The sequence below is a fragment of the Sparassis crispa genome (genome assembly GCF_003851025.1).
Source record: "Sparassis crispa DNA, contig_000004F, whole genome shotgun sequence".
NCBI classification, from domain to species: domain Eukaryota; kingdom Fungi; phylum Basidiomycota; class Agaricomycetes; order Polyporales; family Sparassidaceae; genus Sparassis; species Sparassis crispa.
Window position 1 is genome coordinate 293,500 of NW_020939751.1, and position 22,840 is coordinate 316,339.

At 53.9% G+C, this 22,840-nt stretch overlaps 9 protein-coding genes and 1 non-coding gene across 10 annotated transcripts; 4 read left to right on the forward strand and 6 right to left on the reverse strand.

Annotated features, from left to right (window-relative positions):
• Nucleotides 1-268: 268 nt before the first annotated feature.
• On the forward strand, nucleotides 269-7,088 carry SCP_0500930 (hypothetical protein; the record flags this gene model as incomplete). The annotated part of the gene is made up of 19 exons (XM_027758161.1): nucleotides 269-686; nucleotides 737-907; nucleotides 959-1,062; nucleotides 1,113-1,919; nucleotides 1,974-2,808; nucleotides 2,860-3,068; nucleotides 3,118-3,284; nucleotides 3,336-3,441; nucleotides 3,504-3,724; nucleotides 3,772-3,931; nucleotides 3,984-4,217; nucleotides 4,268-4,482; nucleotides 4,547-4,844; nucleotides 4,901-5,203; nucleotides 5,258-5,386; nucleotides 5,439-5,756; nucleotides 5,805-5,960; nucleotides 6,017-6,076; nucleotides 6,132-7,088. The coding sequence occupies 19 exons, from the start codon at nucleotides 269-271 to the stop codon at nucleotides 7,086-7,088; spliced, it is 5,868 nt and encodes a 1,955-aa protein (XP_027613962.1).
• Nucleotides 7,089-7,323: 235 nt separating this feature from the next.
• SCP_0500940 (hypothetical protein) lies at nucleotides 7,324-9,060 on the reverse strand (the record flags this gene model as incomplete). Its single annotated transcript, XM_027758162.1, has 9 exons — nucleotides 7,324-7,632; nucleotides 7,688-7,774; nucleotides 7,828-7,998; nucleotides 8,048-8,231; nucleotides 8,282-8,338; nucleotides 8,397-8,431; nucleotides 8,486-8,611; nucleotides 8,670-8,766; nucleotides 8,819-9,060. 9 exons carry the CDS (start codon nucleotides 9,058-9,060, stop codon nucleotides 7,324-7,326), a joined length of 1,308 nt encoding a protein of 435 aa, XP_027613963.1.
• A 1,216-nt stretch (nucleotides 9,061-10,276) lies between these two features.
• On the reverse strand, nucleotides 10,277-10,616 carry SCP_0500950 (hypothetical protein; the record flags this gene model as incomplete). Its single annotated transcript, XM_027758163.1, has 2 exons — nucleotides 10,277-10,372; nucleotides 10,440-10,616. The coding sequence occupies 2 exons, from the start codon at nucleotides 10,614-10,616 to the stop codon at nucleotides 10,277-10,279; spliced, it is 273 nt and encodes a 90-aa protein (XP_027613964.1).
• A 33-nt stretch (nucleotides 10,617-10,649) lies between these two features.
• On the forward strand, nucleotides 10,650-10,755 carry SCP_r0500960 (the record flags this gene model as incomplete). The annotated part of the gene is made up of 1 exon (XR_003546572.1): nucleotides 10,650-10,755. It is a non-coding gene; the product is annotated as a 5S ribosomal RNA (ribosomal RNA).
• Nucleotides 10,756-11,026: 271 nt separating this feature from the next.
• Nucleotides 11,027-11,260, forward strand: SCP_0500970 (hypothetical protein; the record flags this gene model as incomplete). The annotated part of the gene is made up of 1 exon (XM_027758164.1): nucleotides 11,027-11,260. The coding sequence occupies one exon, from the start codon at nucleotides 11,027-11,029 to the stop codon at nucleotides 11,258-11,260; it is 234 nt and encodes a 77-aa protein (XP_027613965.1).
• Nucleotides 11,261-11,718: 458 nt separating this feature from the next.
• On the reverse strand, nucleotides 11,719-13,311 carry SCP_0500980 (2-methylcitrate dehydratase, mitochondrial; the record flags this gene model as incomplete). Its single annotated transcript, XM_027758165.1, has 4 exons — nucleotides 11,719-11,734; nucleotides 11,783-12,574; nucleotides 12,631-12,806; nucleotides 12,856-13,311. The coding sequence occupies 4 exons, from the start codon at nucleotides 13,309-13,311 to the stop codon at nucleotides 11,719-11,721; spliced, it is 1,440 nt and encodes a 479-aa protein (XP_027613966.1).
• Nucleotides 13,312-14,061: 750 nt separating this feature from the next.
• On the reverse strand, nucleotides 14,062-15,242 carry SCP_0500990 (predicted protein; the record flags this gene model as incomplete). Its single annotated transcript, XM_027758166.1, has 7 exons — nucleotides 14,062-14,316; nucleotides 14,365-14,418; nucleotides 14,486-14,698; nucleotides 14,754-14,766; nucleotides 14,837-14,928; nucleotides 14,990-14,996; nucleotides 15,064-15,242. 7 exons carry the CDS (start codon nucleotides 15,240-15,242, stop codon nucleotides 14,062-14,064), a joined length of 813 nt encoding a protein of 270 aa, XP_027613967.1.
• Nucleotides 15,243-16,055: 813 nt separating this feature from the next.
• Nucleotides 16,056-16,667, reverse strand: SCP_0501000 (Cofilin; the record flags this gene model as incomplete). The annotated part of the gene is made up of 4 exons (XM_027758167.1): nucleotides 16,056-16,084; nucleotides 16,161-16,291; nucleotides 16,354-16,604; nucleotides 16,665-16,667. 4 exons carry the CDS (start codon nucleotides 16,665-16,667, stop codon nucleotides 16,056-16,058), a joined length of 414 nt encoding a protein of 137 aa, XP_027613968.1.
• A 281-nt stretch (nucleotides 16,668-16,948) lies between these two features.
• Nucleotides 16,949-19,789, reverse strand: SCP_0501010 (Alpha-actinin-like protein; the record flags this gene model as incomplete). The annotated part of the gene is made up of 18 exons (XM_027758168.1): nucleotides 16,949-17,101; nucleotides 17,156-17,227; nucleotides 17,280-17,360; nucleotides 17,420-17,566; nucleotides 17,647-17,853; nucleotides 17,904-18,009; nucleotides 18,066-18,142; nucleotides 18,222-18,452; nucleotides 18,508-18,605; nucleotides 18,658-18,757; nucleotides 18,813-18,875; nucleotides 18,929-18,986; nucleotides 19,038-19,154; nucleotides 19,215-19,293; nucleotides 19,343-19,468; nucleotides 19,516-19,525; nucleotides 19,581-19,671; nucleotides 19,731-19,789. The coding sequence occupies 18 exons, from the start codon at nucleotides 19,787-19,789 to the stop codon at nucleotides 16,949-16,951; spliced, it is 1,875 nt and encodes a 624-aa protein (XP_027613969.1).
• A 476-nt stretch (nucleotides 19,790-20,265) lies between these two features.
• On the forward strand, nucleotides 20,266-22,573 carry SCP_0501020 (FACT complex subunit POB3; the record flags this gene model as incomplete). Its single annotated transcript, XM_027758169.1, has 8 exons — nucleotides 20,266-20,317; nucleotides 20,367-20,542; nucleotides 20,598-20,703; nucleotides 20,759-21,255; nucleotides 21,306-21,409; nucleotides 21,471-21,593; nucleotides 21,647-22,071; nucleotides 22,128-22,573. 8 exons carry the CDS (start codon nucleotides 20,266-20,268, stop codon nucleotides 22,571-22,573), a joined length of 1,929 nt encoding a protein of 642 aa, XP_027613970.1.
• Between the last annotated feature and the right edge of the window lie 267 nt (nucleotides 22,574-22,840).

Genomic DNA, 22,840 nt, shown 5'->3' on the forward strand with positions numbered 1-22,840 from the left:
CGATGAATGAGGGTGACAGTCGTTCAAACGTTCACCGCGGCCGTCGCTCGACGTTCAGATGTTGGCAGAGTAACGTGACCGAAGCTGGGAGATATACCAAGTGCGATTTCCTTTTCGGGAGGTATATTTGTCCCTATTTGAATCCGAGGCCTTTAGACAAGAACGCCAAATAACCTCCGCCACACTCCACTCCGCCGCCGCCACCACCGTGTTCGGTGTCATCTCCTTCCATATATCCTTCCCCTTCCACGTCTGGCGTCATCCAGACATGATGAAGACTCGCAGAAAAAGCAAGGCTGCCGCTGCCGCAGCGGCAGCGGCTGCTTCTACACGCGAAAACTCTCCTGCTCCAGCTGAGGCTACAACCTCCCAACCCACCTCCATCACCGTCGTTATTCCAGACGACTTGGACACTGACGTTCTGGCGAATCTTTTGCCAGACATTTCACTTACTTCGCCATCACCAGACTCAATAGTCGCTCTCTACAGATGGATCGTGACTCAGTTGTCTGAGAACCAGTCTGTCCAACGCGAGCTCGAAGAGACGCGTGCAGAATTTGAACGTAAAGAAATTGAACTTGACCAGGCACTCCAAGACCGAGAAAGTACTACAGCGGAGCTTGAGGCCACACTCGAAGGAGTGCAGAAGGAGTTGGCTCAAGTCAAACAGGAGAAAGAAGAGCTAGGTTAGTGCCTGTCGCAGATTTGACGAACACAATGTGAACCTCTTCCACAGCTACCTCGAAAGTCACACTGCAGACTCAGATCAGCGCAATTTCGACTACGCAAACAGCTTCCTCAACGGAAGTTGAGACGCTGAAGCACCGTGTTGAAGACGTAGAACGCGAAAAGCGCGACCTTGTTGGCGTTGTGAGCAGACTCGAAGATGGGAGTGCGCAGCGCGAAGGTATGTGACGGCGTTGCTCCTCTTGACCATAATTTTCATTCTCCCTTGCAGAGGAGATTCGGACACTGCGCGGCAACCTCAAACAGGCTCGTCAGGAACATCAAGCGCTTGAGAGCCAAGTCAGAGAGCTTCGTTCGTCGGAGACGTCGACGAAGGTACATGTACTGTTACGTCACTACCGGAATCATAACTCACATTCACAAAGTTCATGTTGGATTCGGCCACCCAGCAGCTGGCACTTGCCAAGGAGGAAGCGGCACGGATGTCACAGGACCTAGTGACCAAGTCCGACGAGTTCACCAAGTACCGCCGGGCGAAACACGCAGAGATCTCTCAGCTGCAGGCCGCGCACGACGCCCTCGCGCAGACACACGCTGCCACGGAGAGCACGCTCAAGGCGTTGCAGTCTGCGCAGATGTCGCAGTCGCACCAGCTGACACAGGCGTTGGAACGTGTGCAGGATCTGACTGGGCAATTGGCGGAGCAGGAAGCGACGTATTCGAGCGAGGCAGCCGGGCTGCGGCGACTGGTGGAGATGATGGAGGCACGGGAGGTGCAAGCCAAGGCGATCGTGGATGGAATCGAGAAGGAGTGGGCTGATGTCGGTGATCGCGCGGAGCAACGCGAAGCGGCACTGAGGGACGAGATCGAGAACCAGAAGCAACGGGCGGAGGACGCGGAGAAGCGGATGGAAGAACTGCAGGGCGTCCTTGACAAGATGGATCGGGGCGAATTCCCCATCCCGACTGTATTTGGTGTCAGTGCGCCGAGTACTCCTGCGCGTGGGCCGTCGACCCTCTCGGCAAACGGCACATCTGATTTACTCGTGCAAGGCATGATGGGTCTGAGCCCCACTGTGGCAATGGCGAGTAGGTCGCAGAAGGGTGGCAAGACGTTCACAGAAGTCTATTCTGAGTTCGTGAAGTTGCAGGAGGAGTACGCGAGGAAGTCAGCGGAGTGCGACCACATGGACCGGACGATGTCCGCCGTCCTGGCCCAGATTGAAGAGAGGGTAAGACAATTTGCTATGTCACGAAAGCCTTTTAATGTCTTGGTGTATTTTTAGGCTCCCATTCTTACGCAGCAACGGGCGGAGTACGAACGACTGCAGTCTGAAGCAAGTCAACTTGCCGCTCAACTATCTCAGACCCTGTCTGAACGGGATGTTTACGCTGCATCAGCAGAGGAGAACGGACAGAAGTTCGACAGCAGCACTCGCGAGAATAAGCTCTTATCGGTGCAGCTGGGCGATCTTGGTCGACAAGTACGCGCCCTGACGAAGGAGCTTGGCCGTACGCAGGACCCATCCATTCCACCGGATCATGAACTGGATCAGGACGACAGTCTACAGCCCGTGCATGATGTTCACACGGTTATCACGAACAACCTGGTGCTTTTCCGCTCCATCCCTGAGCTGCAGGAGCAGAATCAACGGCTGCTCAAAATTGTCCGCGAGCTGAGTGCGAAGATGGAGTCGGAAGAGAAGGAGTATCGCACAGCGCTGGATCAGGAGGGGGCGGATGCCGTGGTTGAATCCTATGAAGCGATCAAGCGGCTGACGGAGCAACTGGATGCCCATAAGAAGAACAGCGATCTGACTATACAGGCATACATGAAGGAGCGGGACACATTACGCAGCATGCTGGAGAGGGAACGCGCCTCGGGTCGCCCTGCCCACGGTGTTAATGGGGAGGACCTTAGTAGTCCTACTGAAAGTTCGGTCTCACAATCCGAGCTTGAGAGACTACTGGCAGAAACCCAAAGTCAGTTCGAGGCCTACCGAACTGAAATGGGTGACGACTCCACCCGGCTGCGGGAAGAAGCCGACACTGCGCGAAAAGAAGCCTCTTTGCAAGGTACATCGCTCGCTAAAGCTAATGCGAAGATAGAATACTTAAATGGTGAGTGTTGCCGCTTGATAAGACTGCTAATGTTCACTTTTTTACTCTCAGAGCGTCATCGTATGTTGCAGGAACAGACGACAGTTCAAAGCCGTGAGTTGGATAATCTTACCAAACGCAACCAGCAGCTGTATGATCAATACACCCGTATCGACATCGAGTGCAACCGTGTCTCTGAGGACTTGCTCACCACGAACGCTGCCGTCGAGCAACTGCGGAATGAGCGTGCTAACTTGCTCGCTGAGAAGAAGATCTGGGAGGTGCGTCATCACAGTTATATGCTGCGTCTTATGTCTCATCTCCCAGTAGAGCGTGAAAGGTCGCCTTGCGGACGATAATAAGGCACTGGCTATGGAGCGTTCGCATCTCTCCGACTTGGTTGCCAATGTTCAGAAGATGCACAACGATCTTGAGCGATCCGGCGAGAATGACAGGCGGCGTCTGGAGAACCAGATCAAGATGTTGGAGAACCAGACGTACGAACCCTTACTTCCAAATAATTTTGTTTGATCCTTACGGTCTTCCAGTCAGGACTTGCGGACTCACCTGCAACAGGAGCGCGGTTCCGTGAGACACCTGACCCTTCAGAAAGACATCGAATTGAAGGAGATGCAAACTCGTATTGACAAGATGGTCAGTGGTTGTCGGCATCTATTCGTATCAATTAACTCAAATATTGTGTGGCACCTTCGTAGACAGATGACTTTGCAAAGACTCGTGAATCTCTGGTCAGCGCGGAGACAAGCAGAAAACATCTTGAGGAGCGCGTGGAGCAATTGACAAGACAGCTCCAGGGCAACGAGGAGAAGCTTGCTGTTTACGAGAGAAGATCCAGTGGTGTCAACAGCGTCGCTCAGCGTACTGATGAAGACCTGACACGCGGACAGGCTCTAGAGCAAGAGGTTGCTGAACTTCGGTGAGTAACTGCGTAGACTCTTACTTCCACTATTTACGCTTGGACAGGTCTGCACTGAAAGTTGCAGAGGTTGACTTGGTCGCTGCTAAAAGTCACGTTCAGCAGTTCCAGGAGATCAGCCAGGCGAACGAAACTGCTCTTGCCACCATGAATGCTACTCATGACGAATACAAAGCTTCAACCGAGGCTGAACTTGCCAGACAGAAGGTGCGATATACACACATGCACTATCCTTGGTACCCTGATGGATTTTTACCAGGCTGCGTACGACGCCCTTCAAGAGCGGCTCCAGGCCATACAGCAGGACTTCGTACAGACGACAGAGAAGTACGGCGAAGTACATCGTACGCTTGATACCGAACGAGTCGCATGGGCAAACGACAAGAAGACGTTGGAGGATACTATTGTTGATATCACCACGTCCGAGAAGAACTCAGAGAGCGATCGTGCATCACGGGAGACTGAGATCCGCCAACAAGAACAGCGAGCCAAGGTAATGTCGTTGAAAGGGAAGACTAACAGTAACGCTGACCGGTCATGTAGGCAGCCGAGGAGCGTTATGCTCACGAGCTTATGGCTCACGCTGAGGCTATCAAGTTAGTTGAGGATCTCAAGCGGCAACTAAGCCAGGCAACATCTGTGTCCAGGGACCATCGCACTGCTCGTGAAACAGCAGAGGCCAAGCTTGCCGCATCTGAAGCTAGCTGGAAGCAACAGAAGGATGCCCTCGACAAGGAGGTCTCAGACCTCCAGACGAGGTAAGTACTACCCGTTGTTTTCCTGAATGTCAGCACAACGCGTGATCTGATCCTCGATTATTAGATGCAAGGACCTGGCTAATCAGAACAACCTCCTGCATCAGCATCTGGAATCCGTCAGTTCGCAGGCGGCTCGCATTCGCCAGGCTGTAGATGCATCGTCATCCCTCGTCTCTGGAGAAGACTCCGCCGACCAAGATACCAAGCTTTCTGAACTCCGCTCTGTTGTGACATACTTGCGCAGAGAGAAGGAAATCGTCGATCTTCAACTTGAACTCAGCAAGCAGGAGACTACGCGTCTAAAGACTCAGATAGAACATTTGAATCAGAGTCTGGAAAAAACCCGCAATGAGCTTTCCGAGGTAATGTGACATGCCTCCCAAAAACAATATGCTCCTAATAATAGTGCCCTCGGCAGGAACGGGAACGTGCTGTTGAAGCCGCCGCGTCTGATGCCCAACATGCCGAATTGGTTGACAGGATCAATCAACTTGCTATTGTACGGGAAAGCAATGCCACTCTGCGTGCAGATTGCGAAAAGTACACTAGACGTTGCGTGGAGTTGGACGCCAAGTTGAAGCAAATCTCTGTGGAGTTGGATCCTGCGAAGGAGTCGTTGCGTGTTGCTCAGGCAGAACTCGAGGCGAAGAACGAGCAAATCAAGCATCTAGAAGAGGAGAGCCGGAAGTGGAGAGAGCGTAATACTCAGCTGCTCACTAAAGTGCGCCCCACCTCATGTGTCCAATTACTGATTGTCCTGACAAGTGGGGGACAGTACGATCGTATAGACCCTGCAGAAGTGCAATCTCTCAAGGATGAGATTGATCAGCTTACCACTCAAAAAGCTCAGCTGGAGAGTGCTGCTGCAGAGCGAACGCGGGAAGCTGACGATCTGCATGCGAAGGCAAGACTTTTACACTCCGTTGTAAATATTTCTGACAGACCATGATTCATAGGTTGCACAACTGGAAAGCGGTAACTTCAAGCTGAAGGACATCGGAAAGCAGAACAATGAAAGATTCAAGACGCAAATGGGCAGATTGAAGGCCGAGGTCGAGACCCTGTCGAAGGAGCTGGCACCGCTCCGGGATAGTTTAGCAACTCTCTCGAGCGAAAGGGACGAGCTCAAGACCAAGATCCAAAGTGGAGTATCTGAGCCTTCCAAAGAGCTGGAGCTTTCTCAGCAATTGGAGGCATTGCGTACCGAAAAAACTGCGTTGGAGAAGGCTCTTGTTGACGAGAGATCGGCTCGTGCCAACGTCACCTCAGTTCATGTAAGTCACGAGTTTGTTGCCACTAGACAGGATTAACGTCGCTTCTAGGCCATCGTTCAGCGGGAAAAGGATCAACTACTTGCTGAGAAGGAGTCGTGGTCGACCACGGCTGCGATTTCAGCTAGTGGCTCCCAGACGGAACAGTGGCCGTCAGAGAAGGCTGAACTTATCAAGGCTCGTGATGACGCTTCGGCTCAGGCTGAAGTGCGTAGAGGTCGTATATTCCATCATGTCGCTCTCAACTCATCTCGTATGTACAGGCTGCTGTCAGGCAAGCCCAGAAGGCCGACGAAGATCACAAGCGCGCCCTCTCTGTCAACGTGGGTATTTCACAGAGCTTGACCTCGTCGTGTAGCTTATCATCGTCTCTTCCAGGATAACCTTAAAGCGATGATAGACAGCTTGCAGAGGTCACGAGCCTCAGAGCATGAGCGCGCCATTGCGCAACAGCAAGCTGCCGTCAAAACGGCGGTGGAGGAGCTGAAACGTGAAATGGTGCCTTCAACTTCTGCGGAGGAGACTGCTAGTCGTCATGTACTGGAGCTGGAGGAGCTACGGGATCGTTTGACGAAGCAGCATCAGGAGGAACTCAAGGCCGCCATTGAGAAAGCCGCTGCGGCTGCACGGCAAGAGGCTCTTGCACAAAATGCACACGCTACCTCAGGGAATCAGAATCAGGTCATCCGGGGTGCGATAGCTGCTCATGAGGCGAAGATGAGGGAACACCTTGAAGAGGAAATTGCTGCAGCCGTGGAGCGTGGACGCATGGAGCAGGCGGCGAAAGTCAAGCTAAAAGACTCGCAGCTGATCAAGACTCAAACCAGGATGAAAGAATTAGAGTTCAAAATCAAGGAGTGGCAGGATGCCGGTATGATTCCGCTCCCTGATGCTGCACCAGCACCGGCTGCACCTCCAGCTGCAACGCCAGCTCCTGCCGCAGCAAGCACGTCTGCTCATCCGCCTCCCGCAGCTGCGAGCACGTCTACTCATCCACCTCCTAAACCTGCAACAGGTCCGACCGCTCCAACTGCCGCTTCTACGAACCGGACGCTTCCTCGCAGACCGTCTATGCCGCATCCTGCCGATGGCCCCAGCCGCGGTCGAGGTCGCGGTATCCCTCGAGCCTCCGCCGGCCTGAACATTCGTGGCGCAGGGCGTGGTGGACCGCCAGTATCGCCAACATCCCCTATGGATGGTGTTTCGATTATCGGCGCGAGCAAGCGTGCAAGGGAGGACGGCGAAGCGTCGTCGGATGACTCGCTGGTGAAGAGATTGAAACCCGACGCCAAGCCTGTGCAGTTACGTCGGGATCGTGTACCACCACCATCTTGACGCTTCGTTAATCTTTGGCTTTCTGTGATATCTAGTGCATCTTGTTCTGCCGTTTGTATTGTTAGAGCGCATTACTGTAAATTAAATTATAGACCTGTACTTCATTGTCGGTAGCAAGAAACACGCACGGCTGGACCAGCCGCGATAATGAACATCCCCACCGTAGGAACGCCGTCATGTCACATGAAAAGATTTTCACGGATACGAGAATAGTACAAAGATAAAGTCTGATGAATCATACAGCCGTGCTCTGCTGGCCAAGATTATAGCGGTGGAGCTCGCCTGCGGAGGCGGCCCAGAGGCATGTCCCGCGCTCGCTTTCCGTGACCTGCATGGCGACAACAGGTAAGTCGAACGTTCGCCGGAAGGGCTGTAGCTCGGGAGGAAGTGCCTGTTCGTCAGACGCTGCAGTAGATGAGTATGATGTGGAACACGGGAGGACAGGTGGGAGGGCAGGCTGCCCAGTGCGCAATGACCATGCGCGCATGCGGCAGTCCTGCCCCCCCGCGAAGACGAAGTCTTGGGTCGAATCGACCACGAGGCCCTGTGACAAACGTCAGAACGTTGGATCGCGTGAACACGAGAGGTAAGAGGCACACCAGCTTGGCCGTATAGGAGTTGACATGCCCCGCAAAGCACATCAACGGTGTCGAGCCGCGCGGAAAACGCAGATCGTGGGTCTCCAGCTATGACAAAGTATGTCAGGACATTAGCGCTTCATGAAGGATTAAATACTCACGTCACCGCGGATCGTGCTAACGAGCAGTTCCCACTCCCGCACGACGCTGAGGTGCGTGATCGAACTCCTCGTGCTCGTGAAGCGACTGTTGAACATCGCCTGCCTCTCGAACGTCTCGCGCGTGTCGAAGCGATGGATTCCACCGTTACGCGCACCAATGTACACGAGGTGCTGAGTCGAGGTCAGATCTTCGACGAATGGAGGACACAATCATACTGACAGGTTGCTGATGTACTGACAGGACATCGCTGCCGATGTCGAGGGACTGCATGCCGCGGCCCGTCGTGATGTCTGGTATCAGGATGCCCTTCTTCGCGGTTCCAAGGGCCAGGCTGCACTCGTGCAGGTCCGCCGTCCAGACGTCATGGCAAACTTTCTGGGGCAATCCAAGAACAGTCCACGTTCTGCTGCAAGTCAAAATCACCGGATAAACACATACAAGAGACGTACGTACTCTACCGGATGAGACTCTTGGATGACAATTTTACAGGGTTGTCCAAAGGAAATCGCACTAGTGCCAGTAAACAGTCAGACGGACTCTTCTGATCTGCGATGTAAACGCAACGCACACACAGCGCTCGCCCGATCTGCAGATTGCGGAAATCTGTGCTTGAACGCTAAGCTTATGCGTCCAGGCGGAGTGAGCACGTAGACGTACTGAAGAGGCCATACTCAGCTCCCGCCGGCGGATAGTGTTGTAAGTATGACCCGATAGTGAGTACAGCCAACCTTGGGTGTCTCCCGCGAGGACAGAGAAAGGGCCACCATTGTATGATGTGTCGTCCTTGATCGGATGTCAGCTTGTGGGAAATATGGACGTATAAAAAGCAAGTATTGTTTACATAGACTTGGAACGCTGTTACAGCATTGTTCGCTGCGTCGGTAATGAAGTGACTGGTGCCTTGCGAGGTCGTTGCGATATGAAACGCAAGAACGTCGCTGCAGAACAGATCAAACGCCATACAAAATGTCACTTGAAAGGACAACCTACTGCACAGTACGTCTTCTGCGAGAACCGGCGAGTGAACCCCGCATTCTCTCTGTTGCCGCCCACACGGTGCCCTTGCCCATCGCACGTCCAGACATTAACCTACCATCTTTCTGCGTGTTCTCACGTTTAGACAGTAGAGGGCGCTTAGGGCGGATGACAGGAGGTGCTTGTGGTTTGGACGACAAAGGGAAGTAGCGTTTCTTCTCCTCATCATAATACAGGCCGGGCAGTTCGCGGGGCATGCTGGAATGCTGAACCCAGACAAGAAGCGCGTGAATACGCGCCCCTTTATACTGGGAGCAACCGTACAGGGTGAAGGTTTGACTATCCACGTCCTGTAATAAATACCATATTAATTAATGTGTCAATGCACTATAGCCTCATAACGCGAGAGGGCGCATGACGTGCCGGTAGCCCTGCACTGGACGCCCTGTGATGTGTCCGTAAACCTATCTTATAGGGCGTCCGTTGTCATTGGGCGCTGTATAAAATGAGCCTGAGGACATTTCTGACTTGTGCGCCTTTTCTGGCAGGACTTCTCGTAACACGAGCTGGAAAAACAAGATCTAGAAGCAGATGACCCGTGGGGTCTGGTGCGGGTGCCGTACCTTTGTGAAGAGTGCCTTGCTACAGACTTGCAATCAGCCTGCCTTTGTGGGTGGCTGTGATGGGGGGATGAGGTTTGTTGATACCTCAATGTTCTTCCAAATGCTCGAAGATGCTGGGGGTCGGCACTGGATATAAGACTTTTCCGTGACATAAATACTAGTAAGAGCGAGAAGGCTGGCCCAAGCTTGATGACTGGAGATTCTAGCTGCGTTCAGCTGCCCTGGCTGGCGGGGTCGCTCTCGTGCGTCGAGGAGTGGTTAGAACTTAGTTATGCGCGGACCTTGAAAGGGTGCCATCTCCGCCTCGGACTCGGCGCAGGTTGACCCCTATCCTATTGCATGCTTCACTTCCTACCGTCTCGCAGAATACATGATGCTATATTCCGAGTCTTCCGAAGAGGATTTTTATATCGATGGATCGTTTCTTAACAGATGATACGACGTACTCCATGAATTAAAACCCAAGGAACTAGTTGTTGTTCTTGGTGACACTGCTAACCGCAGGGGAGTCAAGGTGTGTCTCGGACGCTCATTGTACAGATGCTTTCTAACAGTGACATGATTAGAGCGAGAACATGTCTCCACTCCTTTACCTTCATGATTGGGAGTGTTGTGCTAAGGAGTTTAAATTGCCAGAAAATGTTCTCTTGCCGGAATGGATGTATCGCTTCTTGTATACTACCTCCCCTCATCCTTCCAGTGAACAATGATCGAGGACTCTTAGCGCTGCATAGATGTATATCAAGAAAGATACAATCACGGGTGCGGAGCGGTAGCCAGCAAGCTCCTAGATCCTGTATGTACTTCTTGCCTTCTCGCCATATCCTGTTTTCATGAAGACCTTAGTACCTTACTTCTGTCTGTGCACTGTTTCACGGGCGGGACGAGTGGGAGACGGCATGGTTTGTGAGCCGTCCTGTGAGTTGTGAGATGTGAGAACTCCTAACTGTTGCAAGAAAGATCTCAGACTGGAGTGAAGAAGTTGTGACCTAGACATACTATACGGTACTTACATGAGACAAAGCAGGCTCCAATAAATAAGACCACACATTGAGCAGCTCAATAGAGAGTAGATGTTGGAAATATATTTCTGCGACGATGAGGAATAAAAATCGAGTGGCAGACTTGTGGTAGTGGTGGAAAGGTGGGGGCCCGTGGGGCGGCAATTTTGACAGCTCTCTTTCTACCATTTGTACGCTTTGCTCAATGAAGGTGGACATCCATGGCCATAGGACCTCGAAAGCGCCTCATCCCGTCCGATCTGCGAAGTTAAGCGAGGTGCCGCCCAGTTAGTAGTACCACGGTGCCAGTGGGGAACCACGCGGGAGGGTGCTGTGGTTTTTCAGTTTTTATCTTACCCCGCGTTTAGCTTCTCCCTATTCACAACAAATGTCTTCGTACGGACAAGGTAATATATATCACGATGCTGAAGGCAGCATCACCTGGAATTAATACCCAATGTGTACACCGTATAGTAAATGATATTTATGCCTCTTAGTAGTCATCTATCTTATTTGAACCTTCGCTTTTGATCTGTACTACAACAACAACAACAACAACAACAACAACAACAACCATGTTGTCGTCCCGGCCTCGATGAATGTGGAATTTTATCGTCGCCGATAGCTCATCCAACCCTCTATACCCGCCCCATGATGGGCATCCAGCGTACGGAGTTGGCGTTCCCGACATTGGGCAAACGCAGCCAGACACACCCTCACCATCATCCACCAGTCCAATCGCACATCCATCCCCGCAGCACGCCAACCAGCTCATCGTCACTTCCTCTACCACTCGGTCTGTCGCATTCATGAACCATCATCGTTTGTCCTAGGATGGACGACTGCCGGCAACCGGGTTGGATTATGTAAGGGGTTGGTACAGAGGGTGGGTCCTTGGTTGATGCTTTCCCCTCCTTTCAAGGAGTCCTTTCTTCCGGCGTAACCCCCATCCACCTACATGGTCTTATCACCGGTGATCCTGTACTCCAGGTAGCGGAGTGCTAGTCCGGCCAACGTCCCGCTCATGCCATTGTAGATCCGCTGCTCCATACATACTTGGTTCGTCGAGGCCTGTCGTAGACATGTCCTAAGCCCACTGGAGCGAAGGCGGATATAGTATTGTAAACATTGTAAACAAGCTATATACATATTCATCTACTTTAATTTAATTACGAGTAACTGTGACGCCGGATGGAGCAAGCTAACCAGCGGTTGCACCAAGGTCGTGCAAGTGTCTATTGAATGGGTAAGCTCCTAGAGATAGCTGCGTAGATTGAATTTCCCCGGTCTGCTAGACCTGCATAGATCTGCATCAATGATCAGTTTCTATCAATCCATACGGACAGTACACTCACGACTTTTGCTCCGCAATAAAACCATCCACCCAATCGCACACCCTCATCTCTTCCATCTCCTCCCGCATGCCCTGGTCCCAAACCGTAACAGGGTCGCGCAGCACGCCGCTCGTCAGCTCGATGAACTTCTCCCTCGTACGCTCGGGTGTATCCTCACGATTCGGATGCCCAACGGGGCGCTCAACAAGCACCTCGTCGAGCACTGTCCCGTCGTCCATCGTCACCAGGAGCGCGCTCGCAGCCTTTTTCGCGCTCATATCATGATAATCCCTCGTCATCTGCGGGTCCTCCACCATCGTCATCTTCGCACGGAGCGCCTCGACGCGCGGATCGCCCGTCCATGGGGACGCGTCCGCATAGTCGCCCGCCGCGGGCCACCCGCCCTTGAGGAGCGTGACCGCAACCATATACCGCATGCAATGGTCGCGGTCCGCGGCATTGTGCAGCGGCCCTGTCTTGTCGATGATCGTCATCGCCGCCGCCTGCGTGCGGATGCGGATATCGCGCACGCGCTCGAGGCGCCCGCGCAGCTGCGTGGAGAGCGACAGTGCAGCTTCGACCGCAGCGATCCCGTGGCCCTCCGCCACGGCAAGCTTGATGAAGAAGTGCTCGATGACGAGCGTGTGGAAGGGCACGGGAAGCTCGAACACGCGCCCGCCGAAGCTCGTCGCATAGAACCCCCAGGTGGGCGCCGTGAGCACGGTTGGGAAGCCTGGTTGGCCGGACTTGGTCATGAGGACGAGGTGTACGGCGCGCATGCACGCGTCCCCTGCCGCCCAACCTTTGCGCGGGCTGAAGGGCGGTAGTGAGGTCAGTGCAGGTAACTGGAGGATTGTGGATAGGCGTACCTGGTGTTGGGACCCTGCCTGTAGATCCGGAGCGGTTGTCCGTCAGCGAAGGCCTGGCTGATTGCGTCATTGGCCTGTGCACGCGTGAGGCCCATGAGCTTGGAGACCACCGCTGTCGCGGCGATCTTGACCAGAACAACGTGGTCAATTCCGACTTTGTTGAACGCGTTTTTGATCTGCACAGTCCATCATAAAGACAGGACTTAAAGTACTGATACAGCATACCTGAAAAACACCTTGAATCTCATAGGCTTTGATAATAGCCTCAAGGACGTCCTTCATCTTGATACTGTCGTCACCAGACTTACTGAACCAGTATGCGACCGGGAGAATGGCACCGATATTGTCGGACGGATGGCCCCACTCCGCACCGGGAAACGCGTCGCTGTGGTCGAGATAGCGGATGAGGGAACCGAGGTCGAACGCCGCCTTGAGTGGGTCAAGCACGTAAGGCGTCGCGGGGAGTGGGAAGCCATTAGGTACGACAGTCCCCTTGACGGTAGGCCCTATAAAGCTGCTGCAGACAGGGACGCTCTCAATGGCGCAGGCAAGAGAGTCGAGCAGCGCGACGTGAGCGCGCATCCATGCATTTGTGGAGGATATTTGATAATTGAAGACGTAGTCAGAAATGGACTGAATAACAGCGTCAAATGGGGGACGAGTGTTGTCGGTTGATGCCATTGGGATGAGGGGATAATTTAAGAGTGTGCAGCCTCTTTTGTTGCACGGCAAATTTTTGTAGGGAGATGGAGCCCACTTTGCAGTCAAACGATGGCACCTTTATAAGGGAGCTTCGGCGTCAGGGCTGGTCGCTTTGGTTGACTTGTGAAAGTGGAAGCAGGCGCGGGTGAAATCATATGAAACAGTCACCTGCCTTTATTTACAAGTCTGCGCTCTCAGAAACCACACTTCCATGTATTCCAAGCACGGTATGTCTGAGGGTGTTCTAAACGGAAGTAGACCGGTCAAATATGAGCCATCCAGGCGGAACGTTGGTCGGCGCATATGATGCTTGGCACGTTAGAACCATATCACTCGCCTGCTTAAATCGAATCACGATACAGGACTGGAATGTGACAATGATCCGCGGGAAATCTGGGATATCACGGGCAAGATATCACAGGCCCGATAAAACTACAGAGGACTCAAAGGAGGAGGCCTGTCTCTCGTTGGCCACGCCACCGAGCGCGTCTACAGCATGACGTAAGCACAGATCGTCACGTCGATCGATAAAACTCCAATCTAGATCTGCAACGACGACAGTGGATGTGCATGCCAGCTGCACTCCCGCGCAAATGCGTGTAAAATTCCACTCGCACATGCGCCATACTAAGCGCTACAAAGGAGTAAAATACCTGTACAAGCCTAGCTGTATCACAGGGGTGTCCCTAAGGTGCAGGGGCAAAACTTCTGGCCCAAACTCAGCTCAGCTCACTGCAGCTCACTGATCGCCGCGCCATCTACCGCCCACGTCCCGCGTGGGACGCGGAAAGGGTCGGACTGGCGCGAGTATGTGATGTCACCCAGACGTCCTACCGCATTCAGCTTCACCGGGTCCACCAGTCCGCGCTCGTTCAGCACGTCCTTCCGCACGTGGATATACTTCACCAGCCCGAGGACCAGTGTCGTCGTCGCCTTGCCTGTCTCGGGATGCACGATCTCGTGGGACTGGAACAGCTGCAGATCCTGCGTCGGCGAACATCAACCGTCTCGAGGAGTACTATTGGTCCGTACCTCGCACTCCATGCTGAACGCGCTCTCCTTAACGCGCGCCGCCTTTATCTTGATCTGTGGCACGCAGAAATAGCAGAGTAAAAGTTAGACTCCGACAGCACTCAAATGGCACTATACGCACGCTCGGCTCTTTCGTCAGCCCGCTTAGCGGCCATTCGCTGACCTCCGTGGGCGCGTCCACCGCCGTGGCGTTCGCACCCGCGACAAACGCGTGGCTGATAATATTCACCGTGAACTCTTTCGTGCTCATTACATTCCGCAGCGTGTCCTTGAAGCCGCGGGCGCCCGGCAGGTGCAACACCGCGAAAGACACGACGGGTGGATCGAATGTGACCTACAGCGCGCTCAGAGTTCAAAGTCGTATGGGGAAATACTCCGTCAGTGCTCACCATATTGAACCAGCTGGTAGAACGCGTTGATGACGGCCGCATCAGTGCGAGAGTAGGTGTATAGATGGGGAACGCGACTTTACCTGAACGGCGCGAGGTTCTCCGTACCCGTCTCGGATATGGAGGAGACAAACGCTATCGGACGGGGGATGATTCCGCTAATCATGAGAGCATACTGCCACCCCCAGTCAGTGCGAGCTCCCTCCCCAGCTTACATTAACCGGACGGACACTCACCAATCTCCTGCACCCGCCGACGCACGCATGACGCCATGAGGAACCGCAAGGAACTGAACGGGCGACCAACTCACGAGGGGTCCGCAGTCGCGGCGTCGACGACCTGGAAACCGGCCTTCTCGCCCGCAAGCCACTCGCGCCCTTCGAGCGTCGCGTCTACCTTCTGCCCAAACGTCCACCCCGGTACGGGCGGCGTGGTGAACTTGGCTCGCGCGTCGTGGGTAAATGGGGGGAGGTCATCGATGGAGCCCATGTTCGAGCGGGAGTGTGGGGATGAGCTAGAAAGGCGAGCTAGTGAGGTAGGGTAGCTTAGTGTTACGGCTGCGTAGCGATAGCAGGCGGGCCTTAAGTAGCGGGTGCGCATGTGGTTGAATCCTCGGGTCCAGCGCTCACTCAGCATCCTGGTCGTTTACCCAGGCTGATGGGTACCGCGATGCCACGACGCGGACAACGGTGAGAAAGCGGTGAGAACAGATCGGATACCACACCCTGCACACATCTTTGATCCGAGCCTGCTCCTGCGTACGATGTATGAGCTTATCGGAGTGTTTGTCCAAAAGTCGCAGACGAGGGGCACGAGATTTGTTACCAGCAGAGATGAGAGCGCATCGTAACGCGAGGTAAGGCATACTACACTTGGTGACACAGGATTACTGTAGTGTATGCACGACCGCTGGAATGTGCCCGATGCGGTGCATGAACACAGTGCGGCATACTGTGCAGCCGGTGAGAGGAGGTATCGTGGAGTGCAGGGGTCGACTCATCACGATCTAGTGTTTGAAACTCGAAGCTGCAATTGAAGTATAGCGTCTACTAAAGCTGTATTGGTGTACGCCGGGTTTAGGAGATCGGCTCGGAAATCATGCAAGTAAAATTTGGAGTGTTATTACACTAGCCATTCAGTACACTGCAACTCTACAGGCGCCTCAGTTGGCAATGCGGAGAGATAGGTAGTGTTCGTTTCGTGATAATACACAAACAACCAGCAAGAACGTGGCGCGCCTCCGAGCTCAGGCTCAGCAACACGGGAAGACAGAGAGAACTTCCAGTCCAGCGAATATACAGATTAGTTTCCTCGGGACACTTTGTCCAGTACTGCGGGAAAGGAGTGCAGTCAGCGTTGCGCCATGGCAGATGTCAGGAAGGTGGGTGAGGTTAGGGGAATACGTACCGCTTTCGTACGCTACCTCGCTGTAATCCGTGCCCTGGATCTCGTGCGCGACGCCGACGAGGGAACGTCGGAGACCGTCCTTCGACGACGCGAACATCATCTTCGCCTTGATCTTTGCATCATCTGGGGACCTGCACGCACAATTCGTCAACACAACACATCTGACGTCGAACAAGAAGCGACGGGCACGCACCAGGAGAAAAAGGTGATCTTGTTCCGTATCCCGCCCTCCTTCTCGTATTCGAAGTCGTAGATAGCCCAGCGGCACTCGCCCTCGGGGAGGTCCGCGAGGAAGTCCTCGTAGCTCTTGGATGGAGACGTCTTCTCCACGACGACCTCCGTGTGTTCGTCGTTGATCTTGAAAATGATGTACTTGCTCTTTTTGCCAAGCTTGAGCTCCTGGAACGCTTCAAGACATTCCGAGTTCACGCCGATTCCGGAGGCCTGTCGAGAGCACACGATCAGCATCGCCGCAACGTAGCTGCGCGAAAAAAGTAGACGCACCATGGCTGCAAGCGTACGTAGATGATTGTGAGGTGGAGGTAGATATAGAGATTGGACGGAGAGCTGGTGGTGAAGCTTTGAAGAGGCTATCTAATAGCAGATAAATCGCGATGGTGGCTGTGACAACGGCGATTGCCACTCTGATTGGACGAGGCCCAGTGGCTGCGGGCGTACTTACTCGCGCAGGCGCAGCTCCTCTGCGATCTGTTTCTCAATCTATTTGCCTGTTCAAACGTATCCGAGTCCATAAAATACACAAGAATTTCATGATCTGCTCGGGCACTTCACTCAAAAACGTGGTCCAGCCACGCCTCGTAATCATACTCAGGCTGCCCCGCACCGTTCTGCGCACTGACAGACGGCATGACCTCGCGCAGATACTCAATCGCGCTCGTCGGCAGTTGCGCGATCCGCAGGTCGAGCTCTGTCACGAACGGCTGCATGGGCGTCAGTGTCACTAGGCCGAAAGAGGTAAAGAGGTTTAAATTGACCTTCTCCGCAGCGATGCCCCGGAAGGCGTCGCGCAGCTGCTCCGGCGACGTCTGATCCTCCGTGATATCGACCTGGAGTCAGGAGTAAGCGCTGTGAACTCACGAAGGACCAAGCGGCGCATACCAAGAGATTGATGAACGCCTCGAACGTCACTGCGCCGTAGTCTTGCATGAGGTGGTCGTAGATAATGTCCATATCCTCGTCCTGCGGATGCGGCGGGTACCTCAATGAAGAGTCGCAAGTAAGGATGAACAAGCACATACCGAGTAGACGATCCCCAGACTGGCGAGTGCGCTGACTATCTCCGTTTGGTTGAGCGTATTCGATTCGTCGCGGGCAAAGTACCGGAATGTGCTCTCGAACTGTTCGAGCTGCGCCGGAGTCAAGTTCGTCATGTTACGCGAGACTATCTGCTCCGCCATAGCCTTGGTCAGTACACTGCATACAGCAGATGTCCGCACAATGCGCAGAAGCAGAAGCAGAATGGCACCTGATTATCGATAAACGCGATCTTTTTCGACACGCTCTGTGCGAGGAGCTCGAGCTCGAACTGTAAGTCCTGGCACGTAAAGACGGTATAGTCGTTCTCATCCACATTTGCCGCTCGGCACTCGTCTTCGGCTGCCGCCACCTCAGCGAGCGCGACCGACAGCGCGGGCATCCTAGTGTTTAGCTCGTGTACCAGCTCTTGCTGCGCCTGCCGATGACATGTGAGCTGTAGTATACGCCAAAGCAGATGATGCGCACCTCAAGGGGCGCTTCGACTGATGTCAATTCAGAGGAAAACGCATGCAGGCGTCGCTCAAAGTTGTTCGCGAGGTCGGCGTATTTGACACGCAACGATTCCTTAATTCTATCAGTCCCATATTGAGCAACCGGTTCAAAGACCTCAAAAGTCGTCAGACTTACTGTCGTATCTGCGCATTAATTGCGCGAGACCGCTTCGCCTCCGACGCCAGTAGCATGTTCCACTCCGTGTCCAAATCCTATCACACATCAATCACAACAAGCATGAGCACCCGCCACACATGCACCTCACGCAGGGTGAGGGAGCGCCGGACCTACCGCGATGGCAAGACCGGGCGGGGGAACGTACTCCCTTAGCCTGTACGTGCGCAGCTTCGTCTGCACATTCCCGAAGAGCGTCGCGACGTCCTGCTTCTCGGTAACCCACGCGCGCTTCGTGCGCTGTTTGTAGGTGCTGAAGTTCATCGAGTGCTCCTTCGCGTCCGCGTACGTGCCTATGAACTGGATCACAGACCATTGGATTTGAATGTTGGACATCGCTGCTAGTAGCTGCGGAGCATGGAGTCAGAAATCGAGGAAATGGCACGATAAGATGGATGCGGACAGCTCGAACACGCCGCTCGTAGTCGTTCTTGCTGACCCATACTGATTGCATTAGCTCTGCGAACTTCTCTACTCGACGCGATTCATTCACGGCTTGATCTAGCAAAGGTTCACGTTAGAGACGGGCATGTAGCCTGATGGCGAGCCTTACCCATGGAAGAGAAGGCATGGAAGAAGCTAGCAATGTAGGTCATGACGCTACGCTCGTCTGGATGATTAGTATCGCACAAATCGGCTACTTCTAGAAGTTGCTGGAGACGTCTTAACCCTGTGAAGTTGGTGTAGGGGACAGCAGAATCAACATACGGGAATGCCTAGATGATCGGTGGCTACTTGGAAAGCGAGGCGGGTATTTCCATGTCGGTCATTCTAGTAAGAGGGCTATAAGAGATTAGCAAGATCGTAGGACCTCGTAAGACTACCTTGTCCAACTTGTCGTAATCAATGAGATCGGGCCGATGGCAATGAATCAGAGCGCATCTGTAGGAGTAAATGAGACTACAATTACCATGTTGTCACAATTCCACTGACAATGCCAGACCATCGGACCAGCTGAGGGAGAAATCTTGCACGTTGACTTCCTTGTACGGGGCAGTCTTGCGCTGACACCAGAGCAGGAGACCCTCTTTTGCCGAGAGGCCTTCTTCGCTTTCACATACGCATTACTCAGCGTGTAGCCTATAAAATATGAGGTGGCTACAGACAGACCTGATCTCTGCGATGGTAAAGCGGAGGATGAGAGTCCAAATCATGCCAAGGATGAGCTTTAGGTTGCCATCGATGATATCTGGTCGAGAGTCAGTTCGCCAGGGAACACGGAGAGTAGCTGATACCACCTTCTGGGCCGATGTTGGTGAGCTTTACGCCTCGCGACGTGATGAACTCCAATGCTTTATTCACATTCTCAGCCTTCTGAACGCGCATTCTCGGAGCCTTATTGTATCTTCCGAGAGAGGTATCGCCTGCATGCTATTTGAGATGCTGTGCCGCATATTCTGCGCCTACTTACCCATGATTTCCTGCCCGGCGTTGGTAATTGGTTGTGTTCAGATAAAAATAACGAACGAGATTCACCATGAGTTGAATCAGTCGCACACCATCCGATAGATCCTTGACAAGGGATGTCATTGGTGGATGTCCATTGGACTCTAGTTTAGTGTTGAGCCTAAGATGTGTATGAGCCTGGGCTGCGCCGAGCACTCCAAGGACAGGTATGACACGCGCCATCTGCAGAACGTTCGTTCCTGGACACCGCGTGAACGCGCCTCAAGAGACTCCATCATATGCTACACTGTGCAGTCTGAAGCAGAGAGAAAAAGCTAGCAGAGGGTGAGGCTTAAGTGAGTAGCGAGTGCACCGCTGAGAGCCGGTTGAAGGGGAGCAACTTTCCAACTCCGAAAATGCACATTTCTCATTGAGAAATGTCACTGTCACTGTCGACAGGCGTCTGCTCATCACTTCGGAGTCCTCTTGAATATTTGGTTTCCATCCTACTATTATTTCACCAGTATAATTGGCGAGTATGGGGCGCATGAGAAATTCAACCAATGCGCGGCGCAAAGAATTGACGATGAGTTGTCCCTCACGAACGCGTCTTGTCACGTCACGCTAAAAAAAGCATTGTAACAATTGCCAGCACGTGGGAAAGCCTGCATTTGTAACCTCAGACCCGAGACGCGTCCCAAGTAAGTAAGTACCTTGCACTCTCTCCTCAACACGACCGTCTCCCCCTTCCTCCTCAACACGACCTACAACAACAATGACGACCCAATTCGACCGTATTTATCATGACCTATCTCCTGAGGTTGGCAGTAAGTCTCATCGTGTCCGCGGACGGTGCTTTGTCTCACAGTCTTGCAGAATTCCGTGTTGCAGCAAGCGGAATGGCATGGAAGGGCGAGGAAAGTGAGGCCATGGTTGCGGTAACATCCACAGACATCAAGTGGGCGCAATGGCTGCGTGTAGCCCGCAACTACCAGCTTCGCGTCGGCTTGAAGGACAGGTCGCGGGAGACGTTCGATGGCTTCTCGCGCGAGGTGCGCCATGAGATTCGCGACCTATTGACTCATTTTCACGCTACGTTTCGCACAGGACCATGATAAGCTTGCTCAACTCCTCAGGCAGCACTTCAGTATCACTCTCGAGACGAAGGAAGTTTCCCTGAAAGGGTGGAACTGGGGCATGACTGACTTCCAAGGTAAGTGCGGTGTCTCTAGTGTGCACAAATATGCTCAAGGTGCTGGATCAAACAGGGCAGGACCTCGCCTTCCTCGTCTCCAACAAAACCTCGTTTGAGCTGCCGCTCACGCAAGTCGCCAACTCGAACATCGCTGGTAAGACAGAGGTCTCCCTCGAGTTCGCTACGCCCTCGAACAAAAAGGCCGCCCGGAACGCGCCCGACGAGATGGTCGAGATCCGGTTCTACGTACCAGGCACCCACACGCGCAGCGCGCGGGGCTCCGACGCGGGCTCGCAGAAATCCGATGAAGAAGACGAGGAGGAGGAGATCAGCGCTGCCCAGGCATTCCACGACTCCGTCAAGGATAAGGCGGAGATTGGCCAGGTCGCGGGCGATATCATCCTCAGCTTCGAGGAGGTGCTCGTCCTCACGCCCCGCGGTCGCTACGACGTTGACATGTTCCCCGAGTTCTTGCGGCTACGGGGCAAGACGTACGACTACAAGATCATGTACTCGAGCATCTCGAGGTTGTTTTTGCTACCCAAGGATGACCTGCATGTGCTGTTCATCGTAAGTAAACTACATTGCTGCCGCTTGGCGAGTTATTTATGGCATTGCAGCTTGGGCTCAGCATACCAATCAGACAAGGACAGACCCGCTACCAGTACCTTGTGATGCAGTTCAGCCGTGAAGAGGAAATTACTGCAGAGCTCAACATGACAGAGTCAGTTCTCGGCCTTTTCTGTGCTCCTTGCTAAGGGATCTCACGTTCCTGCTCCCCACAGCGAGGAAGTCGCCAAATACGACCGCCTGAAGAAAAATTATGAAGATCCAACGTTCGAAGTCGTCTCGGGCGTCTTCCGGGCGCTCTCCGGCAAGAAGATCATTGGCACGGGCAGCTTCCAGAGGTACGTGGCACCCGTCCAGCGCAGCGCGCCCAGCCACTGACACCGTCGCGCAGCCACGACGGGCACGCCGGAGTGAAGGCGAACCTGAAAGCGGTGCAGGGCGACCTGTACATGCTCGAAAAATACATCTTCTTCGTGTCGAAGCAGCCTACGCTGCTGGAGCTCTCGGAGCTGCACCAGGTCGTATTCTCCCGGCTCGGCGCGGGGATGGGCGCGACGGCCGCGCGCACGTTCGACCTGAAGATCGTGACGCGGAACGGGCCCGAGTACACGTTCACGTCGATCAGCAAGGAGGAGCACGACGGACTCGACGCGTACCTCAAGGAGAAGAAGGTCCGCGTCAAGAACGAGATGATGGAGGGCGAGCTCATCATGGGCGCCGGCGACGACGAGGACGAGGAGATGCAGAGCGTTGCGAGCAGCGGCGAGGAGGTGCCCAAGCCCCGGCTGGGCGGCGACGACGAGGACAGCGAAGAGGGTACGTGTTGCTTCTCCTCCATAGTGATAGTCTCGTTTCTCACTTGCCTTCCGCAGATGAGGACTTCCAGGCGTCAGATTCGGACTCGGGCTCCCCAACCGAGAGCGACTCCTCTGACGGCGGCGGCAAGACCGCTTCCGACGCGAGCGGCGACCGCGAGTTCACCAAAGCCGCGAAGGGAAAGGGCAAGGCTTCCAGGAAGAAGGCGGCCGCGAAGAAAGCAAATGGGAAGGCGCGAGAGAGTGGGCCTGAGGACGAGGAGAAGCCAAAGAAAGCAGCGCCGAAGCCCAAGCCCAAACCGAAGAAGGGGAGCGGGGACGAGGCGGAGGAGAAGCCGAAGAAGGCGGCGGCGCCCCGACCTAAGCCAAAGCCGAAGAAGGGCAGCGACGACGATGCGATGGACGTCGACGAGGAGAAGCCACGGCCAAAACCTAAGCCGAAAGCAAAAGACAGCGCAGAAGAGGGTCCAGCGAAGAAGAAGATTAAGAAGTCGTCAGACTGACTGCGTTCTGCGTGTTCGATTTTTCCCCGCCGGACTATCTACATAGCCGTCCCTCACACTCTCCGCTGTTCCTCTGTTGTATAAAATTCACTGCTAATATTGTTCACATCTACATCTCTCATACATATGTACAGACCGCGCTACAGATAGACTGAGATACAACGTCAACGAACGTGCGAGATAGGCAGTGTAGGCAATAATAGGCTGTGCAAGTGCACACGAACAACACAAGAACGACAAGTTTAAATCTAGGTATATACGCGAGAG